The sequence below is a fragment of the Anser brachyrhynchus genome (genome assembly GCF_964034855.1).
Source record: "Anser brachyrhynchus genome assembly, chromosome: 10".
NCBI lineage: Eukaryota > Metazoa > Chordata > Aves > Anseriformes > Anatidae > Anser > Anser brachyrhynchus.
In genome coordinates this window covers 424,967-445,467 of record NC_137705.1, presented here as the reverse complement: position 1 = coordinate 445,467, position 20,501 = coordinate 424,967, and the positions used below count along the sequence as shown (strand labels likewise).

Here is a 20,501-nt window from a genome sequence, read left to right as displayed (position 1 = left end):
CATGTGTTGGCTTTCCACCCAACAGCAATGAGCTGTGATTCCTTCAGTGATCTACCGAAACACAGTTTACAAGAAAAGCTAATAAATATTGGGAAATACTGGAAAATAACAGTAATTCCATTAAGGACAGAATAAAAGATATACACATTTATAATTGGCCAAGCAGCTCTTTGTCTCTGCTAGCAAGTAAGCCTCCCTAATTCAACTGCACCAATCTGCTCAAGGCAAGGAGGAGCCAGAAAGCTGTAGCACTCCCACAGGATCTCAAAATATTCTGGCAAATTCAAACTGAGTAAACACGGGCCACAGAAGTCAACTCTTTTTCCTGCAGGAGGAGATGTGGATTTCACACTCTGCACTGTCTTCCAAGCTCCCAGTAATGCTCATGTTTAGAATTAAGAATCTTCTGTTGCAATCAACATGATCTTAGCTCAAATGTCCTACCCCTCTTCCCGGGTTACCTCTGTACCTTAAAAACACTGATACCCTCTCCTTTCTGCAAGGAAATAATGGCTCATGCTTGGCCTATGCATGTGTTTCAAAAATTACTCCACCCATGTGGAGTGCTTTGCAAGATGCGTCTCCTTTACATGCTGGGATTTAATACCAGGAAACGTTTTTAACCTGGGTCAGTGACTGATGGCGTTAATGTCCCTCCACATACTACAGCTATCCTCCAAAGATAATCTCACATTTAAGGAACTAGCTCTCCTTTGCATCTAGTGTAGATCAGTTCCTTCTACCAAAATTACTGACACTGGTGAGAGGGAAAGGAGCCCAGAGACGCTGCATGCAGCTGTAGCATGTAGTTAGGTGAAGCACTGAGCCCAGACCAGGCAGGGGGAGGAGGCTGTTGTGCAAGCACTGGCTCTGCTGCCTGGGCTGGGCTTGTCCTATCTAAATGCCTTGTTTGGGTGCGCTTTTCATCTGACTTTTTGCTTTCCTCACTTAATTTGCTGATGTAGCATGGGCTTTTTTAAGAATCCAAGCATTCTTCCCAGAGACAGAGAGCGGGCCAGGGGTGAAATGTGTTTACACGTTTTATTCTTTCTCAGCACAGGACAAAAAAAAATGCTCGATTTTTACAGCATGAGGAACCTGGATACCATGCTCCTGGGACAGCGCACGGCAGGGCCCTTTCCCGCCCCTTATCTCCTTGGGAAGCATTCCTCTGCTGACCCGGGACAACCCCCTGCGCTGCCGGGACCGAGAGCCGGCAGGCCAGAAACACTCTCAAGGACAGGGCTTGAGTTTTCCTGGGTGTAAAGTAGATGTCTGCGGGTGCGAGTCTGCCTGGTTTCTGCATACGTCTGCATGCACGCGAGGCTGGGTAAATACAATTTCTGCATGTGCCTGAGAGAAAGAAAAGGGCTGTGCCCATCTGAGCCGCAATCTCTCTCCTGAACCCGTAAACTTTGCCAGGATTTTAGAATCATTCAAGCTGACCGGATGAGAGCAGAATAAAAATATTTTCAAATCAGACCTGTCATCATCTCTGGACTGTCGATAAATCTGTCTGGTCTGTCCTTCAGCTGAAGGTTTACTGGGAAGAGATGGCTTTTTTCTGATGTGTGGAGCTGCAGGAAAACACAAATAAACAAAAACTGAGGACATTTAGTAAAATACGAGGTTACATACGCACACTAAACTGACTAACGCTCCTCTTGATGCTCCTCTTACCACTTCTTCTCAGTACAGGACAGTCTCATCTGTAGCTGAGAAAGAAAGGCAGGGGTATTTTCTGTCTTAATTGTTTGCTGAGGTCTCAACAAAAGGCAAACAGGCACAGTACACACAGTGGTGAGAGCAGAGCTCTGGTTTGCTGATATTTTTAGTAGAAACGGACAGGAAAATTAAAAGCCTGGCCAAGTGCTGAGCCACAATACAGGGTTTTGCAGGTGACGGGATGGGGAAGGCCTCCTCTCCAGCCTCTACTCTAAATATTCCCATAGGTGGGAGCCCGAATGTTTGCTGCATTTCCGAAGTGTACTTTGTCCTCCAAAAACTGCACACCGTTCTTTGGTAAGTGCCTGAGCATTTTCTCAGACCAAATCCTATTTCGGACATAGAGCAACAGAATTAGCAACACTGGAAGGTGGCCAAATTTTTTTCTGTCTGTTTTACTGAACTCAACCCATTTAAAAAGGTAAAACAGGCAGCTCCTTCCCAAAACCCCAGTGGAGCACGGACTGAAGCTGCTGCAGATAATCCACGAGACACAGCATCGTCGACCTGTGAACGCCCTTCCAGCCATCGGCAAGCGCAAAGAGCCTCTTGTTGGGGAAGTTAGCCTGGTTTGTGCTTTTTTCAGCTGGCAGTGGAGGATGGGAGGGGGGAAGAAGGGTCCCAGCTGCCGGGTGGGGGGCTCGGGGGCAAGACCCTTGCTGCCCTCCAGTCCTGCCCCTCAGCACAGCAGGGGCTGGCAGCTGCACCCCCGACTCACCAGCACGTGGACGCACTCCACAGCGGAGGAGTTCACCCAGCGGGCTTCGAACGTCCTGTCTGTCCCAAAATGGCACTCCAGGGCTGTCTCCTGGGGGGGAGGAAAACAAAGGGCTGAAGAGCCGCAATCGGTTTTTTTTTGCAGTTCTCCATCAAAACCGATGGTTGCAACAAGTGCTGTGCCTTACCTTGCTTCTGCCACAAATGCCTGGGCTGTGTTTGAAGGTCAGAGAGATCAAAACCCAACACTGCAAACAGGCCTGGGGCTTGTGCCCGATGAATCCTGCTGCGTTACACAGCAGCAGGCACATTGGCTGCAGGCTGAGCATGGTGCATGGAGCCGCTCTGCCCCTGGCTCTCACCCCGTTTGCTGCTGTGAAGCATCATGGCCAGGCGTGGGGCGGCTGCTCCCGCAGACAGGGCCCCATGGCAAGTGCAGCACACGAGATGAGCCTGGCCAGGCTACGTTCCCATAACCCCTGCTGGGGCATTCAGAGCTCGAGCTGCAGCGTGCTCCAAGAGCCAGTGTGTCCCAAGCAGCCTTGCGCATGCCAGACTGAACACCAGTCAGTGATTTGAGCTCAAAACCGTCTTTCTTCTCCTCCCAACAACTGCACCAAGCAAATCTCTAATTCAAATGAGGACCTAGCTGGGAGTATGTTCAAAGGCAGATTTTTCCATTCTGCTTTACTGATAACACAAGCGATGGTATCCTGCCCGCAGTTACTGTTGTGTCCTCATACTGCAGGAAAAACTCCTATCTCCAAGCAGGCCGATGCTCCATCACTACTGAGGTCTAAATACTCTTTGAAAGTGGATGGATCTGATAAAAGACATGAAAGACAGCACCAGACTCCTGGCAGGGAGCTACTGGCTCAGTGAGCACACCCACAGCATCAGGAGGGGAACAGGCATCTCCTTCGGGGAGATGCATGCGCACAGGCAATTGGTGCCTCTCCGGCCATGCAGCAGCCCCAGCGGACATCCCCGATGTCCCAGCCCTGGCAGCACTCAGGATCCCACATGCGGAGGGCAACAGGGAAGGGATCCCTGCCAGCACCCTGGGATAGCCTTGCAGATGGTGGCAGGAGGAAGACGGAGCCTCACCAGCTGCCCCTGGGGACAGAGGAGCCTCAGCCCCTTTCCTGCTGACTTCATTTCCTATCAGGTTACATGTGGTATTGCTTCCTCTCTAGCCACCTCCAGCATCCTCAGAGGAAGAAGAATTTCTCGCCCTTTTTTGCTGATTGCAGAGGAACACATTCGTGTTTACAAAGGCCGGACCTTGTGCAGGAAACGGCAGCCCAAGCCAGGGCAGGGAAGAGCTCATTCGTGGTGTGCCGAAGGGGCAAGGTCTGCAGCAGCCGTGCTAACACAGCGCCTGGCTGCGCCCTCCTGCTGCCCCCAGAGAGGCGAGCCTCACAGCTGCACCCGCAGTTCCAAACCCTTTCATCTCTCAGAGAGGAGTTACCTGGCTGCCCAGTGTATGGGCACCCTCCATAGAGATGCTGCAAACGTGTCCCACAGGCCCTAAAAAAGACTTGTCCCAGATGATACAGAGCAATCTTCTACAAATACCAGAGCTTAGTCACATATTTTCCCAGTGCCCAGCTTCTAGGGAAGCTCAAATTCCTCTGGATTCTCATGGTGTGAAACATCTCAGAAAACAGCATTAAATGTCCACTCCCACTTTTCACCCTATTACAATTCCCATGCCAGAAAACTGCATGGAAAAGGACTTTTTCACAAAAAAAGAACTCCGCAGTGACCACCAGAAGTTAAGTTACAACATGTTTCCTTGCTGTATTCCCACCAATTGCTTAGCCAGCACAGGGCATCCTGCCCACTGCTCTGGGCTTTATCTTTGCACTTTCATTTCTGGATCACCATGTGAGCTCATCTGAACCTTTCCATTCTCTCAAGAAACTCATTTACCTTCGAGAAAGTTGCATTAGCCAGTGAGATCGTAATGTCCTGAGAAGTTCCTGTGGGCATTGGGTCCAAAGAGACAGGTACAATCCGTGGACAGTCAATTTTCTTCTGTTACGTACAAAACAAGAAAAAAAAAAAAGAGATGTTGTTAGCAGAATGCATGTTGAGCATCTGCAGTGACAAGGCAAGAAAAAGTGTCAGGACCCCTGATAAAATTAATTTCACTAAATCTTTAAAGACAGATGACAGTGCAACCCAAAACAGTGAAATACCACAATGGCACCATGACACAGGGACCAGTAGCCACACACAGAAACTTCCTCCCTGAGCCACCAGCTTTATGTCCAGCCTTAAAAGCTGCCCATCTGCCAGCCCAGCCAACCTCTCCAGGATGGCTCAGCCACAGTCATGGGCTGGCAGTGCAGGCGGGAGGAGAGGAGCAGGAGTTCAGGAATTCCCCCTTGCTCCTGCCAGGGGGCCTCTGCCAGCACAGGGGCATCAGGGGCCCCAGAGGAGCTGTCACTCCTGGACCTCTCATCCTTCTGCACTGGAGTAGATGTACTCCCCGCCAAAACACAGACCTGCACGTGCTTCACAGCTGCCAGTCTGGGCAGCTCCCTTTTTACACACACACAAGTGTTAGAAGCTGGGGCTGGAGTGACACTAAAAGGGTGCACTGCAGCCTACAAGGGCAGATCTGCTGGCATGACGCCGATGTCTCATATGCTGCAACACTCATATGCTTGCAGAAATATGTCTCATTTCTGCAAGCCCCTGCAGAGATTTCCCTTTCCAGAGGTCTCCCTCCTGCACGCTGTTATTTCAGAAGTGTGGGGGTTTGTGCATGTGCACGCAGAGGAAAGGGTATAGCAAGCTGTAGGGGCCTTCAGGAAGGGGACTGCAGCAGGAGGACAGCTGAAATGAAAAGCCTAAATGAAGCTGAAAAATAATTTTGAAAGGTCATCTGTCCCCCTACTTTTGTTCTCACTTTAAATTGATGGCTCAGATACTGGAGCTGACTCAGAATTCAATTCTACGACAAGCCCATCCTGTTCTCTCATGAGATGTAAATTACACTGCAAAACTACAGCAAAAATTAAGCTAGATTCTCCACTGCCCCAGGGTATATCCAGATTAATGTCTTTGACAGTGGAGCCATTGGGGTAAAAGACAACAAAATATTTGGCCTATTACACAGAATAATTTTCAGCAGGCAAGATTTCCTCTTTGCTTGCACTAGAGGCTGCCCCACTGAGGCTGCTGCTGCTCCTGATGTGTGCAGAGAGGCAAGAGCCTGGCACCAAGATGCATGGCAGAGCATCCCTGGTGCCAGGCATGCAATGGACAGGAGGTTCCTCCCCTGCCCTCCCCGCAGTGAGCGGGGGAGCTACCAGGGAACTGTCTGAAAGTGCTTGTTTGACTGTGGAAAACACGATTCGTTTCTTATCATGACGCTCATCTTAACCAAGCACAGTTGGTGCTGCCTAAACAAGGAGATTAAGTAACAGAGATGCACATGATAAGAGAAGTAAAACAACAGAGCAAAGCAATGGAGAGAGATTTCAGTCCCAAGCTGCCTCAAGGAGAATCAAAAGAGTTAAAATAAAACCAGTGGGGCTACCACTGGAAATTCATGCTAATGCTCCTATGGCCTGGTGTGTCCTTGCATGTCACATAGCTTGCTAGATAAATACACTTTAGAGGACTGATTAACTCGTCGTCTTGCAGTCCCTTCTCCTGCTGTTCATCAGCAGCTAGAAATAGAGCTTTCCAGCTGACTGTATCGTTCATGTCTGGATCAGGGCGAAGGGTCTGAGTGCTTAAAATGCTGCGGATGAAGTCAGTATGACGCTTGCTTCCCGGTGGACCGGTTTTCAGGTGCAACCACACGAGCAATGGTTTATTTGCCAACAGCTCAGACTGCAGCTCGAGGAGCCCTGTTTCCAGGGCTACAGAGCACCTTACCCTGCAGGCTGCTCCCTGCAGTCGGTGGGGACAGTGCTCAGGAAGAGCACAGAGATAAAAGGGGGATGTGCCTAAACTGGCTGCGACATCCAGCCAAACTGTAGCTCTGGAGCAAGGCACCAGAGGCAAATGAGGAAGGTCAGCCGCAGCTGCCCTCACCACGAAGGTGCCTCGGGCTCTCGCCCGCTGCTCTTCCCAGTGCGCGAGCTGACGGGCGCACGAGGGAAGGCTCCGTGCTCTGGGCACGCACGGCCGCTCCAGACCCCTGCCCGCAGCCCTGTGCCCTGGCGAGACAGCTGCCCTGGGAGGAGAGGTGGCCACACCATGCCATGCTGTCCCATCCCGTCTGCACGGCCTGGGGGCATGGAGCTGGTGCCAGGCAGGCGAGGTGCAGCCGTGCCAGCACCCGCAGGATCCCCTGCCTGGCCGGGACGCCGGGGCTGAGCTGCGGCAAACACTTCTTGCTTCGCTGCATAGCCGCTTGCCCCGTCACGCTTCAAGAAGCGGCTGCACTTATGTGAAAGGGCACAAATTATTTCAGGCAGTTTTTGCATTTCCCAGTAACATTGCAGGTTACGCAGTGATTTGACAAGGAAAGCAAAAAGTCAATCCAGTAACACAGGGCCTTCTTTAGCAGTCCTCTAACAGACAGCCCCAGCTCTTCCTTTAGGTCTAATGAGAACCGTCCTGTGCACCAGACACGACAAAAAACACTGATCACTCTGCGGTCCTCGGCCACCTCCATAGCTGGCTGCCCCTCCCCACTGCCCCTGACCCACAGCCGAAGTGTCCCGGAGCGAGGCTGTGCACAAGGACCCCTGCCCCGCACGGAGCCGGCAGCGGCCCCTGGAGCCCGCTCACAGCTGCCCGTGTCTGGGCACGAGACCGAGCGGCACCATGCAGCGTCTGTGCATCCGCCCCATGTGCTGAGCACTGAATGGCGAAGATTTTCAACTGCTCAGCTCCCATCCATACAGCAAGATAAAATGCCAGGTATTTTATGGAGCTTGGGAAATTTGCTAAGCAAAGGGTACTTTATTAAACCGTTCATTATGAACAGTTAAGATATTCACAAGAAAGCACAATCCATTCAGAAACAATTCACAAAGCAGAAGAAATATGTCCTGCATTCCCAAGGAACAATCAAACAGCTGTGACCCACCAGTGGCAGGAAACATTTCATATTGTTCTCACAGCAGACAATACTGTACAGAGTTGCCATGTGTTGACCGTATCTGCCTGCCCCGTCCCAGGCACTTGGAGCATCCTACCCGCTTCCTGCCAAAGGGGAGAGGGTGCAAAGGGCTGGCTCCAGGGTCTGACACGGGGCCAAACTCCTCACGGCAATGAGCACGGAGAGCCTCTGGAAGAGTTTAGATGAGGCTCAGCAAACCAGTGCCAAAGGAATATTCAATTTACAGTGCAAAAGCTTGGCTTACATCTACAGCAGATTGATTGCTAAAAAGCCAATTTTATTTAAATTAACTTCAATTTAAATTTCAGAAGCAGGAACACACCAAGCCTCTGGGTTATTAAAAACCATAATTTGGAAAGGGGTGATTTTCTCCTTCAGATGAGTACCGCCAGTGGTGCTCTAGCAAATTATTAACATACCACAACAGCCGAGTCAAAGCTAACTGAATTGTAAAGTACTGATACATTTATTACTCAAACCCAGGCATCCCAGGATGTAGAGAACTAGCAGCATTACTCCAGACTTCAGTGGTGATAAAGAACCAAAGGGCAGAGGCTGCTGAAGCCTCTGAGGGAGCCTGAATGCCCTCGCCAGACTGTTAGCCGCTGGCACACATGCACAGGTCTCTGGGCCGGTGGCTGGGGAGCCAGGAGGACACACAGTTCAGCTCGGCACGGCATGGCACAGCAGAGCTCAGCACGGCTCGGCACGGCACGGCACAGCGTGGCACAGCGCAGCACAGCTCGACACAGCTCAGCTGCAGCTGACCCACCCCGCACGTCCCCCTCCTCAACACCAGCAGCCTGGGACAAGCCATGACTGTGCTGCTGTGGCCAGCAAGGAGCGGGTAGAGACCATGCTGAGGCTGGTGCCCAGGGAGCCCACGAGGACCGGTCCCCCCATGGGGCCGTGCGACATCTCACAGGTGCAGCCAGCACTCACAGCCTGCCCCAGGCCCCTTTTCTCACAGGAGGCCATTCACCTCCTCTAACTTCTGCTCCCCTGCCTTTAAAAGGGGATCAAAATGCACTGCGTGGCAGTCTGAACACTGCAGCGTGCTTGCACGTGCTACATGAAGTGTGTCTCAGCCCGGGGACCACGCGGTGAGGCTGCGAGCGCCCTTGCCACTGTCCCCGTGCCCGGCAGCACGGCCAGCACAGCACGGGGCAGCAAGGCTTCGATCGGAGCTGCCCTCGCCACCCCCCTGCCAGGCGCCCTGGGGACGAGGTGGGTCTGCACCCCAGGACGCATCAGGGACACAGAGAGGATTGGTCCCTGGGGCTGCCCCACACCACAGCGAGCAAAACGGAGGCCATCGACCTGCGTCGCCTGGGAGAAAGACGGTGACAGCAACAGCACGGCAGTATAGGAGCTCTCATAAAACAGCAACATCTGATGGGTCTTACCTTCATCTGCAGTGTGTCCTCACACTCTGAGCGGTTGGAGACACACATGTACTTGGAGGGGCACCAGTAACACTTCCACTTGGTTGAGAGGCAGCTGGTGCACCTGAAACACCAAAGGTGCAATGAGAACAGTAGATTTCAGGCTGCTCAGCGGAGCCAAATCAGAGTCACACACTAAATCTTCACACATTGTGTTCAGTCTTTGATGTGGCTAGGAAAAAAACATTTATCGCAGGCACTGGCATTTTCTCTCCTCCTTTCTCTGGAGCTCACTGGGGACACACAGAGCTGCCCGTCCCCAGCGCTCCCCACAGGGAGCACCCAAGTGTCACTGCCTGCAGTGCGACCACCCTGGCTGCAGGCCACGGACAGGCTTGGAGCCACCAGCTCTGGTCTCCCCCTGTGCAGCCAGAAATGCTTTCATCCCGTCACCAGGTGGGCTTGCAGTTCCCAGTCGTGCCGTGCATGCTGTTGGACCCCCAGTGGGCAGGACCGGGGGATCACCATGGCAGGCTGCGCCGTGACGCTCTTCCAACAGGAGCATGGTCAGGGGGCAGGCGCCAGGACATCCCCACGGCTGGCAGCCCCCTCCCCACGGCCCAGTGCTGCCCTCATGCTCCGGCCGAGCCCCCAGCGACATCTCCATCGCCCACCACTGTGCCATGAGTAACCCACGGGAGCAGGGAGTGGACACGGGCCTCAGCAACCCCACAGGCATCGCGAGGGAGGCCAGTTCGGCTGCCTGAGGGTTAACAGAACAAGTTTTAAATAAAAATATTATTGCTGTTTAAAAAAGCCAACATGTCCAGATGGCTTAAGATGCCGCTAGGACCCTTCTTTGTAAATCCCTGGCAGCGCAGCAGCCGCATTCCTGCCAAATCCTGCCCAGGCCCCCCAGCGTCCCGCTGGCAGGGGCTGTGCTCGCTCAATTAACCCTGGGCGGGGGGGCCTTCACCAGCCTCTGCACACCTTTCTGGCCTCATATCGTCAGATTTGCCCATTTGCATGGTGCACAGGAGCAGAAGACACAGGCACAGCAGAGCTGTCGCCATCCTGCCCGCACCCAGCCACCGCCCTCCCCACCGTGGCACCAGGCAGCTCCACCACATGCAAACCCAGATCACTTACGCTCTCTTTGGGTAAATGTTTCCAGTTCTTTTGCAATCATAGATGGTGAAATTGGCCCGGATAATATTTTTGCTGTTGACCCGGAGAGCAGTTTCAACAATCACGTGGTCTGAGAGAATCAAGCCAAAGAATACTGGATTGCAAGAGCCTCACTCATTCGTGCTCGCTTTTAGAAGACAAGACAGACCCTTGGGAAAACAACGGCTAAATCTGATTTGTTTTCTCTAGGGTTTCCTCTGAGCTGGATTTCAGAGCTTGGACTATTCATCTTGTGCCCTCTGACTTCAAGTTCTTCCCTCTTAAATCAATGCTTTACATCACCCTCACCAAAAGAACATTGCGACTTTCAGCAGAAAATTCCAGTGTGTTGTGCAAGTGTTAATTAGCAGAGTTAATTATTGTCTTCTCTAACAGTAGGTGTTAAATCGTATTTTTTTAAAAATGTGGTAATTAAAACATGTTAGTTAACATGTTTTAAAACCCCGCTCACTTTCCCCATGACAACAAACCCATAGAGTGAGTGGAAATCCCTTTTTTGGCTACACAGTTCTGCTATGCTAGGTCCCCCCTCCCCCCAGAAAAATTGCCTTTTTTTTTTTTTTTTTCCCAATTTTGCCATATAAGCAGAGGGACAAGAGACAATGTCTCTTTCAGAATATGTACAATAAATCAGTGCATTGGATTCCAGAAATTCATTTCGACATTGCCGTAACCAACAATACAGAACAGTTAATAATCTTCCATTCTTTGGATAGCTATGGAGAAAAACAATGCAGCTTTATAAACTTGCCTATGAAAAATGGGATTTTCAAAAGGACTAGCTAATTCTTCTCCTACTGAAGTCAATCATCTTCAATAGAGCATTCACTCCAGGCTTGAAAGATAAAAATTTAACAAGCACTGAATTCTGGTAGGAAGCACCAAACCTCTCAGAGGGGCATCGAAATGGGGCTGTACCCAACATCGAGCTCTGGAAGCCGGAGTGCAAGGCTCATCTGACTTCAACCACAGCTGCAGGTGCCCATCTCCTCTGGAGCACTGCTCTACGTAACCTCAAGATGGGCATCACATTCTGGATGCATCTAAAACCAGGGGGAATACTGGAAGATCTCAGTCTGCTTTTTGGTTGCATAAATGGGAGTAGAGTTTCTGAGCTGTCTTTAGGTACGCATTTGCTCTTCTTCCAGAACTTCTCCTGAAGAGCACTGTATGTTTCGAAGTGAGATTAAGCAAAAGCAATTGAAAGTATCAATATAAGTAGACATATTATTTCCACAGGGCTAAACCTTTTTTGTTTTAGTGCTTATTGAATCTAAAACAGAAGCTTTAATGAGATAAAACTTAATAAAATAAGCACAGGAATGGGCTTTTAAATTCTGCTGTTAGAACAAAAATTGATAGATATGACATACTGTCAATTCATGTTAAGATGGTGGAACACCCACGCTTTAAAGTCATGTGCCCTGTGAAACAGAAGCAGCTTGTGTCTCTTTTCCCCTATGCATTATATGCACATACAACTGGGATAAAAAAGCCTATGAAAGACTATTTCCGTAAAAGTGCCTAGAATGAACTGAGCTTATTTCCCGCCACATACCTTGGTCGTCTGGAAATGCTGGATATTTCTCACGTGGAAGTAAACTGCAATAAATAAATTGGTTTGCATAATCTCCCGCAACTCTCGCTACCGTGTGGATATTATTTCCATAATCGCATGAAATGTTTGTTCCATTTAGGTTTGGAATAGTCCCATTTATTTGTATTATCAGGGCCTATAATTGGGGAAAAAAATCAGTTATTAGCTTAGAAAATCATATTTAGAATTTGTCAGTGTTTTACAAGGTTTGCATAGTTTAGCAACTCCAAAACAAGTCCACAGATAGCTGTTTTCTTTCGTATTGCACATTTTGAACTCTAAAAAGCCATGTGCATACAAAAACCTGCTTTAGCCCACCTCAGAACTGCACAGAGCGGTGCTGCACCGGGGCACGCAGGTGTCTGTCAGCCCTGAGAGCAGGTAATGACTCTGTGTAATGCCACATACTATTAATTTAGTACTGACATCAAACGTACCGGTTTCTCTTTGTCAATATTAATCTCAGGCTCCAAGATGGTCATGGAAGGGCACTGCTGCACTCCTTCACTTGCACTCGCCCAGAAATTGGCCTCTGTGAAGTTCGTACACTCTTGCTGCAGAGAACACCTGTAGCGCACATGCAAACAATTTGTGGTTGATTATTTTCAAAACAGTTGATAAAAACGTTGACATCCCTGTGATGAAAGAGCCTGAGAAAATCCCATGTCTACATCTTTTTCCCCCATCCACTCAGTTAAGCCTAAAGCTTTGCTGCTGTGTTTGAACAGTCTGGTTGCTTGTGCTCCCAGCAGCACCAATGGGGCATTGCATTTTAGGGTAAGCAAGAGCAGGCCACGCTCAATCCACAACACGGGAGGAAAAGGTGACATTTTGTCTGACATCTTCAGTTTGTAAATATGGAGTCTAATTTTGCAAACTCCTATTTGAATGTTGATCGTCTCCAACTCATAAATAATAATTGCAGGGGTAAAGACATTCTTTAGCAGGGTGTTGGCGCTTGGATTTCCATGGTTGGATGCCTGCAAGATATTCTTTGCACTGGCAACTGACTGCAGCATAACAATGCTGCTACAGTTAAATGCTGGCTCAAAAGTGCATCCCAACAGTTTGAGACCATACGCAATTGTTTTTAAAAGCATGTCTTTTGTGAGGAATGGACAAAGGCTAGAGGTAGTGTGACTCAGTGGAAATACAGAAAGCACCAAAAATCCCTGGCTGGGCTTGAGGGCCAAAGCCCATGCCGAATCACACCAGGACACAAGTCCTACCTAGTCTCCATCGTGCACCACCCGCAGTAAGCGTCGGCTGCAGCCAGGCACTCTGCACATGTTGAATACTGGTTGCAGACAGCCACCTTCACTCGCGTCATCTGCACAACAACAACACGATTACATCCAAATGTTTTAAAATGCCAGAGAAACACTCAACCTGGATGTGTATCCACCTCACCCGTCACTCAGATGGAGATGGTTTGGGCTAGTCTCGCAGCTTGTCCCTGACTGCGAAAAGCTCCCTCATGCCTGCAGAAAGCTCCTCTCAACAGAGCCGAATGGTACCTGGCTGTTCACAAAATGACCAGAAAGCGACACCATTTTGGAAACCTTAATTTCTAAAGAAATCACAGTACTGCTGGGGGTTTGAGGTAAAGCATGCATGCGTTGGTTTCTGCTTTTTCTTCTCTCAATTTCTGAACATCTGGGAGGGAAAACTGAGTAGTTTGGTAATGCAGGGGCCAACAACAGGAGGTTCCAGCAGCCCCAGGCTCCACCAGAGCAGCGCAGCCCAGCTGGTGGCTCCTGCACCCGAGCCCCACGTCGCCTGTGGCTATTTGCTGCTCCCCAGCCCTGCTGCACTCGGCTGCCCCCGAGTACTCATTGCACCGATGACAAATGAATTCATCTGGTTTACTGGGAAAGGAATGGGCAGACGAGAGCATCAAATGTGCTGCACTCGGTGTTTTATCAAGCCATGAATAAGGACCACAGCACAGCCTGAGAGCTGAGAAGAGAAAGTCTGAAATATCAGCTGAAGAAGCATCCTGGGAGTGTTCTGTGAAATGATAATGACCAATCTGCAGGGAATTAGGGCTTGGAAAATATAAATGTAACATATAACATTTGTGGCTGTGCATCTGTTTTGACAGATTAAAATGTAATTCAGGACAAACCACCAGAGCCTGTAGCGCTCAGCTCTCATCTTCCTCCTCTGCTCACTTGATGGAGATGAGACTGTCTGTTTCTACCTGCTGCGGTCTCTGAAGACCCCCCCCCCATCCCAGCTCTCCCTCCAGCGAGGCCACGTGGAACGCAGAAGCCGCCCCTATGGCTCCTTCCTGACAGGCAACCTTTTTGTTTGTAGGGTCTCCTAAAAGCCTTCTCAAAGACCATCTGCCATAATTTTCGGTTTTCTATAAAGCAACAGCCTCTGCTTATTTCCACACTCCCATAAGCGAGATCAGTTTTGATATCTTTTACTCTTCCTTTCATTTTGCCACCACAAAGACAGGAAAGCCAATGCGGATAATGGGAATCTTGCCTGCCCCAGACTCCAGCAAACCATTGCACGGCAGGGAAAAAGGTTGTGTGCATTTAAATTCATATTGCTCTAAAAATAAGGCTGGCACACCATAACTCAACTGCAGCCCACTGCCCAGCTTGAGGCCACAGAGGCCCAAAACAGCCGCTGCTCAGAACGGCGGGCGGGAGGCACGGGGAAGCCGGAGGGCTCCTGACGAGCTGCCCGCCGGCAGACTGCTGCCCGGGCCGGGGGAGCAGGCACAGCCCCAGATAGGTCCAAGATGTTCCTCGACACCGGTCAAAGCTCTCGGCTTCTTTGCTCTGTCCATTAACATTACAGCAAATTTTATTGTTTGTTTATTTCCTTCTTGCTCTCAGCTTAATGCTAAAGGCTAGGTGAAACACACTTTGCTCAGTGGACGATTTTCCTAAGAACTGCAGATCTCACCTGATAGGACGTCATCAGATAGAGGAAGGTGGAATCAGAAGGATCGAACTGCATGATGGGGTGGACAGGCTCTCCGTAAGCCACCGAAATGGATCTCCTGCTGACAACCTTCATGGCGCTATCCAGGTTAATCTGTAGTGAGAAGAAGCCACTCACTGAGACCATTTTTCAAACACTACGGGGAGGTTACTTTTCCTCAGTTATAAACAAGAACCAAAATGGCATCTAAAGGCGTTCCACATTTTTGAGTGCTGCAAATCTCTAAATGCTTTATAATCTGCACATGTAGAGCTTTATAGCAAAGCCAGCTCTGTGGCACAGGGAAGCCGCTACATGGTCCAGAAAGCCCATGCCACAGCCAGGAGCAATACCTCATGATGAGCAAACCTCACACCCCTTGGTCTCTCCGTCTAAAGCCCTCTATTTAAGAGACTGCCTGGAAAACTTCTACCCTAAGGCTCTACCCACTGCACAGCTTGGCTACATGGCTGCATGACGGTTCCCGTGTCGGTGAAACGCCAGCGCGCCACAGCCGTGCTGCTCTCGCTGTACCCTGATGTAAGTGGCATCAGCCTTCAGCCCTCATTACATACATATGTGCGTTTTTGTTACAAAGAACATTTATTTCCAACGTTTAATGAAAAACAGCAAAAATCAGCAACGTGGTTGTATAACATGGCATCCTCGTCTCCCTGTATATTTGAAAAATAAGTGTTGTCATTCCCGGCCAGAAGAAGCTTTTATCCCTGCTAACACCAGGAGACCACAGCAGCTGCAGCAAGAGAACTGAATCCTACCTTGCCTCATGAATCACCAGCTGAACCGCTGGCAGTGATGGAAGAGGCTGCAAAGCATCAGCCTGCCTTTCAGATCCCAGAATGTCTTGGCATTTGACTTGAAAACTCAGCAAATTAAATGTGGCATTGCTGAGAGGAAATAACAATAGAGCTACACAATTTTGCGTGACAGTCACTTTTCAGCTTAAAACAGAAAGGGAGAGAGGAAAATTCCTACCTCTTTACTAGCAAAGGGAGGCAATAATTGTAAGGACCAAGCGTGCTTGTTCTCTCTAAAGTGTAGATTAATTAATTAACACAGGATTAATTAATTCTTATATTAGAGCTGCACCAACATGTCCTAGTAAGATAGCTAACACAATCTCAATGCACAGGGCTTCCCTGTGCTAGAAGCTGTATGCAGGCACTGCAAGCAGCTGTGTAGAAAAAGAGAATGATCATTATCCCTATTTTAAAACCTGGCTATCCAGAAGATAAATAATTTGCCTGAGATCACCCACAACACGCAAGAACCAAGCCCTGAGACCTCCACCTCAGTTTTGCAGCGATTCTTTCTCTCTTCTTGCTGAGCTCTCCTCTAACCCCTGGCTGTTCCCAGGTGCTGTCCCTAGGTCCCTCTGCCTCCCGGACCACCTGGACACTTCCCCCGGATCCACACGGAGCTGCACAGCCCCGGGAGAGCCCCAGCAGCAGTGTAGAGAGCACCGGTCCTCCCACTGGAGCTGGGCCAGTGACGTGCCGGGGGACGCCCGTCTGTCCAAGCACATGCATCCACCACCCCAGCTGGGCTGCACAGGTGCTAATGAGAGCAGGGGGAACAGGTGAGAGCACAGACAGCCCACACCATGTCCCCAGCTTGTGGCTGCAGCCAGGGTGGCTGGAGTTCTGTGATCCCACCACAGCACCACTTTCTACAGACTCATAACTCGAGACAGGGTGGCTTGCCAGAACGCCAAGCCCTGCTGCACCCACGCCTCCTTCAGGGATGGGACACCCTGCCACACCTTTACGCCGGCCGCTGCCTTCCAAGCACTGCTTTTCTTTTAATGACTTTGCTGGATGTGGTACAGTTAATGGCCCTCGTGAGATGCCCGTCTGCAGCCTACCTGATTAATTCCCCATACCCTGGCAGCCATAATTGCTGCTGGCAGGAGCCGGTTGAGCACTATTTCTGCCCCTTTGCTGTCTTTTCTCAGGCAAATCTGAATGATAACTCACGCAAAGTATCTTGTATCCCGTGCCAAATAACAAGGAGCCCCGAAGGTAAAAGGGCTTCTGGTTATGCAGCTGTGTTGTAGAATTAGATTAGAGCTATCTGAGCAAATTATCCCAGCGAAGGGTAGCCAGGAGCCTCTCCCTAATGGAGGTTCAGTAGATAAGGCTGCTTTCTCTGAAATGGTAATGGAAGCAGAGCTGTTAATACTGTGTGAACACGGGCAGCTCTGCGTGTGGTATGTGCCTCTCTCCCGGCACAGTGCACCTGGCGAGGATGCCAGCCGCCTCCCACCCTCCTGAATTACTTGCCCCTTCAGGCAAAAATCAAAGCAGCAAGTTGCTTTGTGATTGTTCCCACGTTTCTGCCGGGAGCACTTGGAAGCAAGGGAAGAGATGGGATCAGTTTTCTTTTCTCCAAGCATTTTGATCCAATATTCCATATTATGCACTACTTACTCCAGGCTGAGACAAAGCAGATATCAGCCATCTCTCTCCTCCAGGGCTTTCTCTCCCCTCTCTCTATGGACTTTTGACACTCAGAATACACCAAACTGTTGAGTCTGGCTGGAATCAAAAGTTTCTTTGGCAGACCTCAAGCGCTAAAGTTACTGAAACCTCGGCCTTGCATCTTGGCTCCAGGCATTGCTTTGCTCTGCACTGCCTTTGGCACATTGTTTAAAATAGATACTTCAGCTCCATCAGATGCCTGGATTCACACCTGCTTTGGACTCAGCACTGGCAAAGTATTGCTCAGTGATTCCCCTGTCTATATGGAGCCTTCAAAAGCCATCGGCTCATGGGGAGAATTTATTAGAAGAGCTGCTAATAATTAAATGCTGCACAATAACATTTCTAGCACAGGTTTCATCAAGTACATCCTGCTTGCAGAACCGTCATTAACAGCCACCAGTCCCCAGGCAGCATATATCGCCGTACTGATCACAGCAGCGTCCAGTTACTTCTTTATCACCAAACGAAGGCAGGTGTTAGATAAACCCAACAACGGACATCGGCAGGGGCAGCCCCTGGCCCTCCCCGTCCCCCCGGCCTCTGCACCCTGCACTTGCCTTCAGGAGTCCTCCGCTGGCGGTGCCCAGGAACACCACGGTGTAGTTATTGACGCTGGCGACCGCCACCGCGGTGAGGCCGTTGTAGGTGAACACGGGGGTGGCGGTGATGGGGTTCACAATGGCCAGCGGGTGCTGCAGGTGCGCTGCTCCGCAGTCCAGCTGCTCCGGCTGCAGCTGTGGGGACACACGTGTGCGTTAGCGGCTGCACCAGGCCAGGTCCTGCCTTCCGCCAGTACGGCTCAAACCTCTGAGCCCAAAGAAAAGGCCTCACTGCCGAGCCATTCAACGGGAAAATGCAGATCCATCTGGGGGCAGGAGCGACGATGGAGCCTCCCTCGTGCTTGCGAGGCCTGTCCTCAGAGCCAGAGCCAGACCTGATGAAGCCCAAGGAACAGGCTTCGCCAGGTTGCCTTGGACAAGCCAATGGAGGGCTCTGGCCCTGCTGCAGGAAAGAGCAGGGCAGCACCAGCACGGCTGCTGGGGTTGTCCAACACAGGCACCTCAGGCAGGCGTCCGCCAGGCAGGGTCCCGTTGCCCACAGCAGCATGGGGCTTCCGTGCCACACACGGGGACGCTGCCCGTGAGCCCACCTCACACCTACCCACGGCCCAGGGGAAGCCAGACCCTGCCCCGGCACCTGTCCCAGCCCACATCCTGCGAGGAGCCTGTGGGGCCAGGCACCAAAGTCCAGGGGCAAGCAGGGGTGGGAAGGAGGCGGGGAGAGGTCTCCTCCCTGTGCTCTGCGTGCCCCCGGCCCTCCCTGGTGAGGTCTCAGCCGGCCAGGGACCAGCCCCGCACATGGCCACCCGCTCTGCTCCCGGGGCACCGCCACAGCCTCACTGCCCCCACCCCATGGGCACCGCTGCTGTGCCGGGCAGCTGCGAGCTGGGCAGGAGAAGGGAAGGTTCATCAAGTAAAAGAAGTTAGAATATTATTTCCCTGCAACCAAGTGAGGAAATGAGTGAGAACAAAGCCAAGGGAGAGGAAAAAAGACAGGCTCACTGGAGACCCTCAGGACTGTAAATCCAGGCTCCGATCTTGCTGCTGCTGGAGTCAACAGCAAAATTTCCACTGGGCAGATCCTCACATGCTTGGCCAAGTCATGCAACACTTCACTGCAGGCGCTGCCCACTGATGGGCTGAGACACGAGGAGAGCAGCCTGGGAGCAGGATCAGGCCAGCAGACACAAAAGGCAGGAGGCTGCTAGCCAGGCAGGAGCAGATCAGCGATGGAGGTGTCCCCACAGCCTGGGGCACGGAGGGGAGAGCAGCAGCAGTGAAACTTGTCCCAGAAATGCTGGAACCACCACGACCACCCAGCCTGGCCCCATGGGCTGCAGCCGCTCGCAGCCCACCATGCCCTGGTGAGCAAGTACGAGCTGTGCCCTGCACATGAGACCACAAAACCCTTAATATCTGCCTCCAGTCTCTTTTGCCAAATTGCTCCCAAAGCTGTGAGGGAGCAGGAGCTGGCTGTATTACAAAAAGTTAAACCGAAGATATCCCGAGCCAGGAGCTGCAGCTCCAGCAGAAGCCCAGCTGCTGGTGAGAGCTGTCCAGGCTGGTACCAAGTCTCCCGCTCCCATTCATTAACAGGTGCAAAAGAACAATGACAGAGGAAAAAATGTAAGGACTCCTCCTCTACGTCACCTAGATCTAGTCTGTGAGCAGGTATTTGGCTTACTTGGCCCACAGCAAGACAACAGACTTGACCATTCTGTGCTAAATTAATTAGCACCGCCACTGCATGACGGCAGCATTTAAAAACTAGCCTGATGCTTCATATTTCTCCTTCCCTGCTGAGACGCACCCAAGATTTACGACTGCTCTCACCCTGAATCCTCTGAGATTCTCCTTATAATTTCTTCTCAGACAATGTGGATGGATTCAACAATGTCTGAACATCACAACAGTCTTGCTGCCGACAATTTACCTGCTGTCACTCCCACAGCAGCTTTTATGAAGTGCTGTGGGGGCAGCTGGCGCCGTTCAAATGATGGGCATGTTTCGAGGGCCATTACCACATCATCTGCAGTGTCATTTCAGGCTCATCTCAAAAGCCGCAATTGCGCTGTCACCCTCGCTGGGTGTTGGCATGCAGCACACAGGATGACAACTGCAGGTATTTGCAGACTGGTGCTAGCCTAAAAGCAGAGGCGATTACGGCCCTGGCTGTGGGAAGCACTTGCACACCGTGTCAGGCAGGAGACCGCTGACGGACCTCAACCCACACCCCCGCCACCAAGCATGTTTTATGCCTTACTGAAGTCAGATGTACCACGGATATCCCTTCCGAAACAATACTTGGGAGTGCTATTTAAGCAGAACAAATGCAGGGATTGAGGCTGTATCTGTTAGGACACCGGACCACGTGCTTCTACCACACAGAAGCTGATGAGCAGCCTGTTTAGCACATCCCTCCCTTCCTGGGCTGAGCGCACCAGTCTTGTGTCGCAATTCCTGTAGTACCAGTATTATTTCACTAACGGAACCAGACTGCATTCAGCTCTACCCTCTCTTCAGTTCGTTTGAAGCCACTGGACCTGAAGTAGCTCCTGATCGCAGGTTTGGAGGACAAGGCCAGCCTCTGGGCCTCTGCTCAGGACAGCACCAAGAGGAGGCGACACACTTGGAGCTGCAGCTTGGTTTATACAGGCGTGAGATGAAAGGATCAAATGTTCTGGATGCAAGTGACTTTGCTAAACATATTTTGCAGTTTCACAGTATTTCATTCTTTTAAAACAAAACAAAACAAACAAACAAACAAAAAAACCAACTGCAGCCCAAATT

General features: G+C 50.9%; 1 protein-coding gene across 1 annotated transcript in view; it reads right to left on the bottom strand.

The window, feature by feature from the left end:
- Positions 1–20,501, bottom strand: part of PLXND1 (plexin D1) — an 80,895-nt gene that overhangs the window by 44,056 nt on the left and 16,338 nt on the right. Inside the window, exons 2-11 of the mRNA XM_080605486.1 lie at positions 17,709–17,885; positions 14,630–14,761; positions 12,934–13,034; positions 12,142–12,271; positions 11,666–11,840; positions 10,069–10,177; positions 8,941–9,043; positions 4,378–4,482; positions 2,444–2,533; positions 1,484–1,577 (exon numbers count right to left, since the gene is read on the bottom strand). Coding sequence (XP_080461612.1) covers positions 1,484–1,577; positions 2,444–2,533; positions 4,378–4,482; positions 8,941–9,043; positions 10,069–10,177; positions 11,666–11,840; positions 12,142–12,271; positions 12,934–13,034; positions 14,630–14,761; positions 17,709–17,885 — 1,216 coding nt within the window. The remainder of the gene's footprint in view (positions 1–1,483; positions 1,578–2,443; positions 2,534–4,377; positions 4,483–8,940; positions 9,044–10,068; positions 10,178–11,665; positions 11,841–12,141; positions 12,272–12,933; positions 13,035–14,629; positions 14,762–17,708; positions 17,886–20,501) is intronic.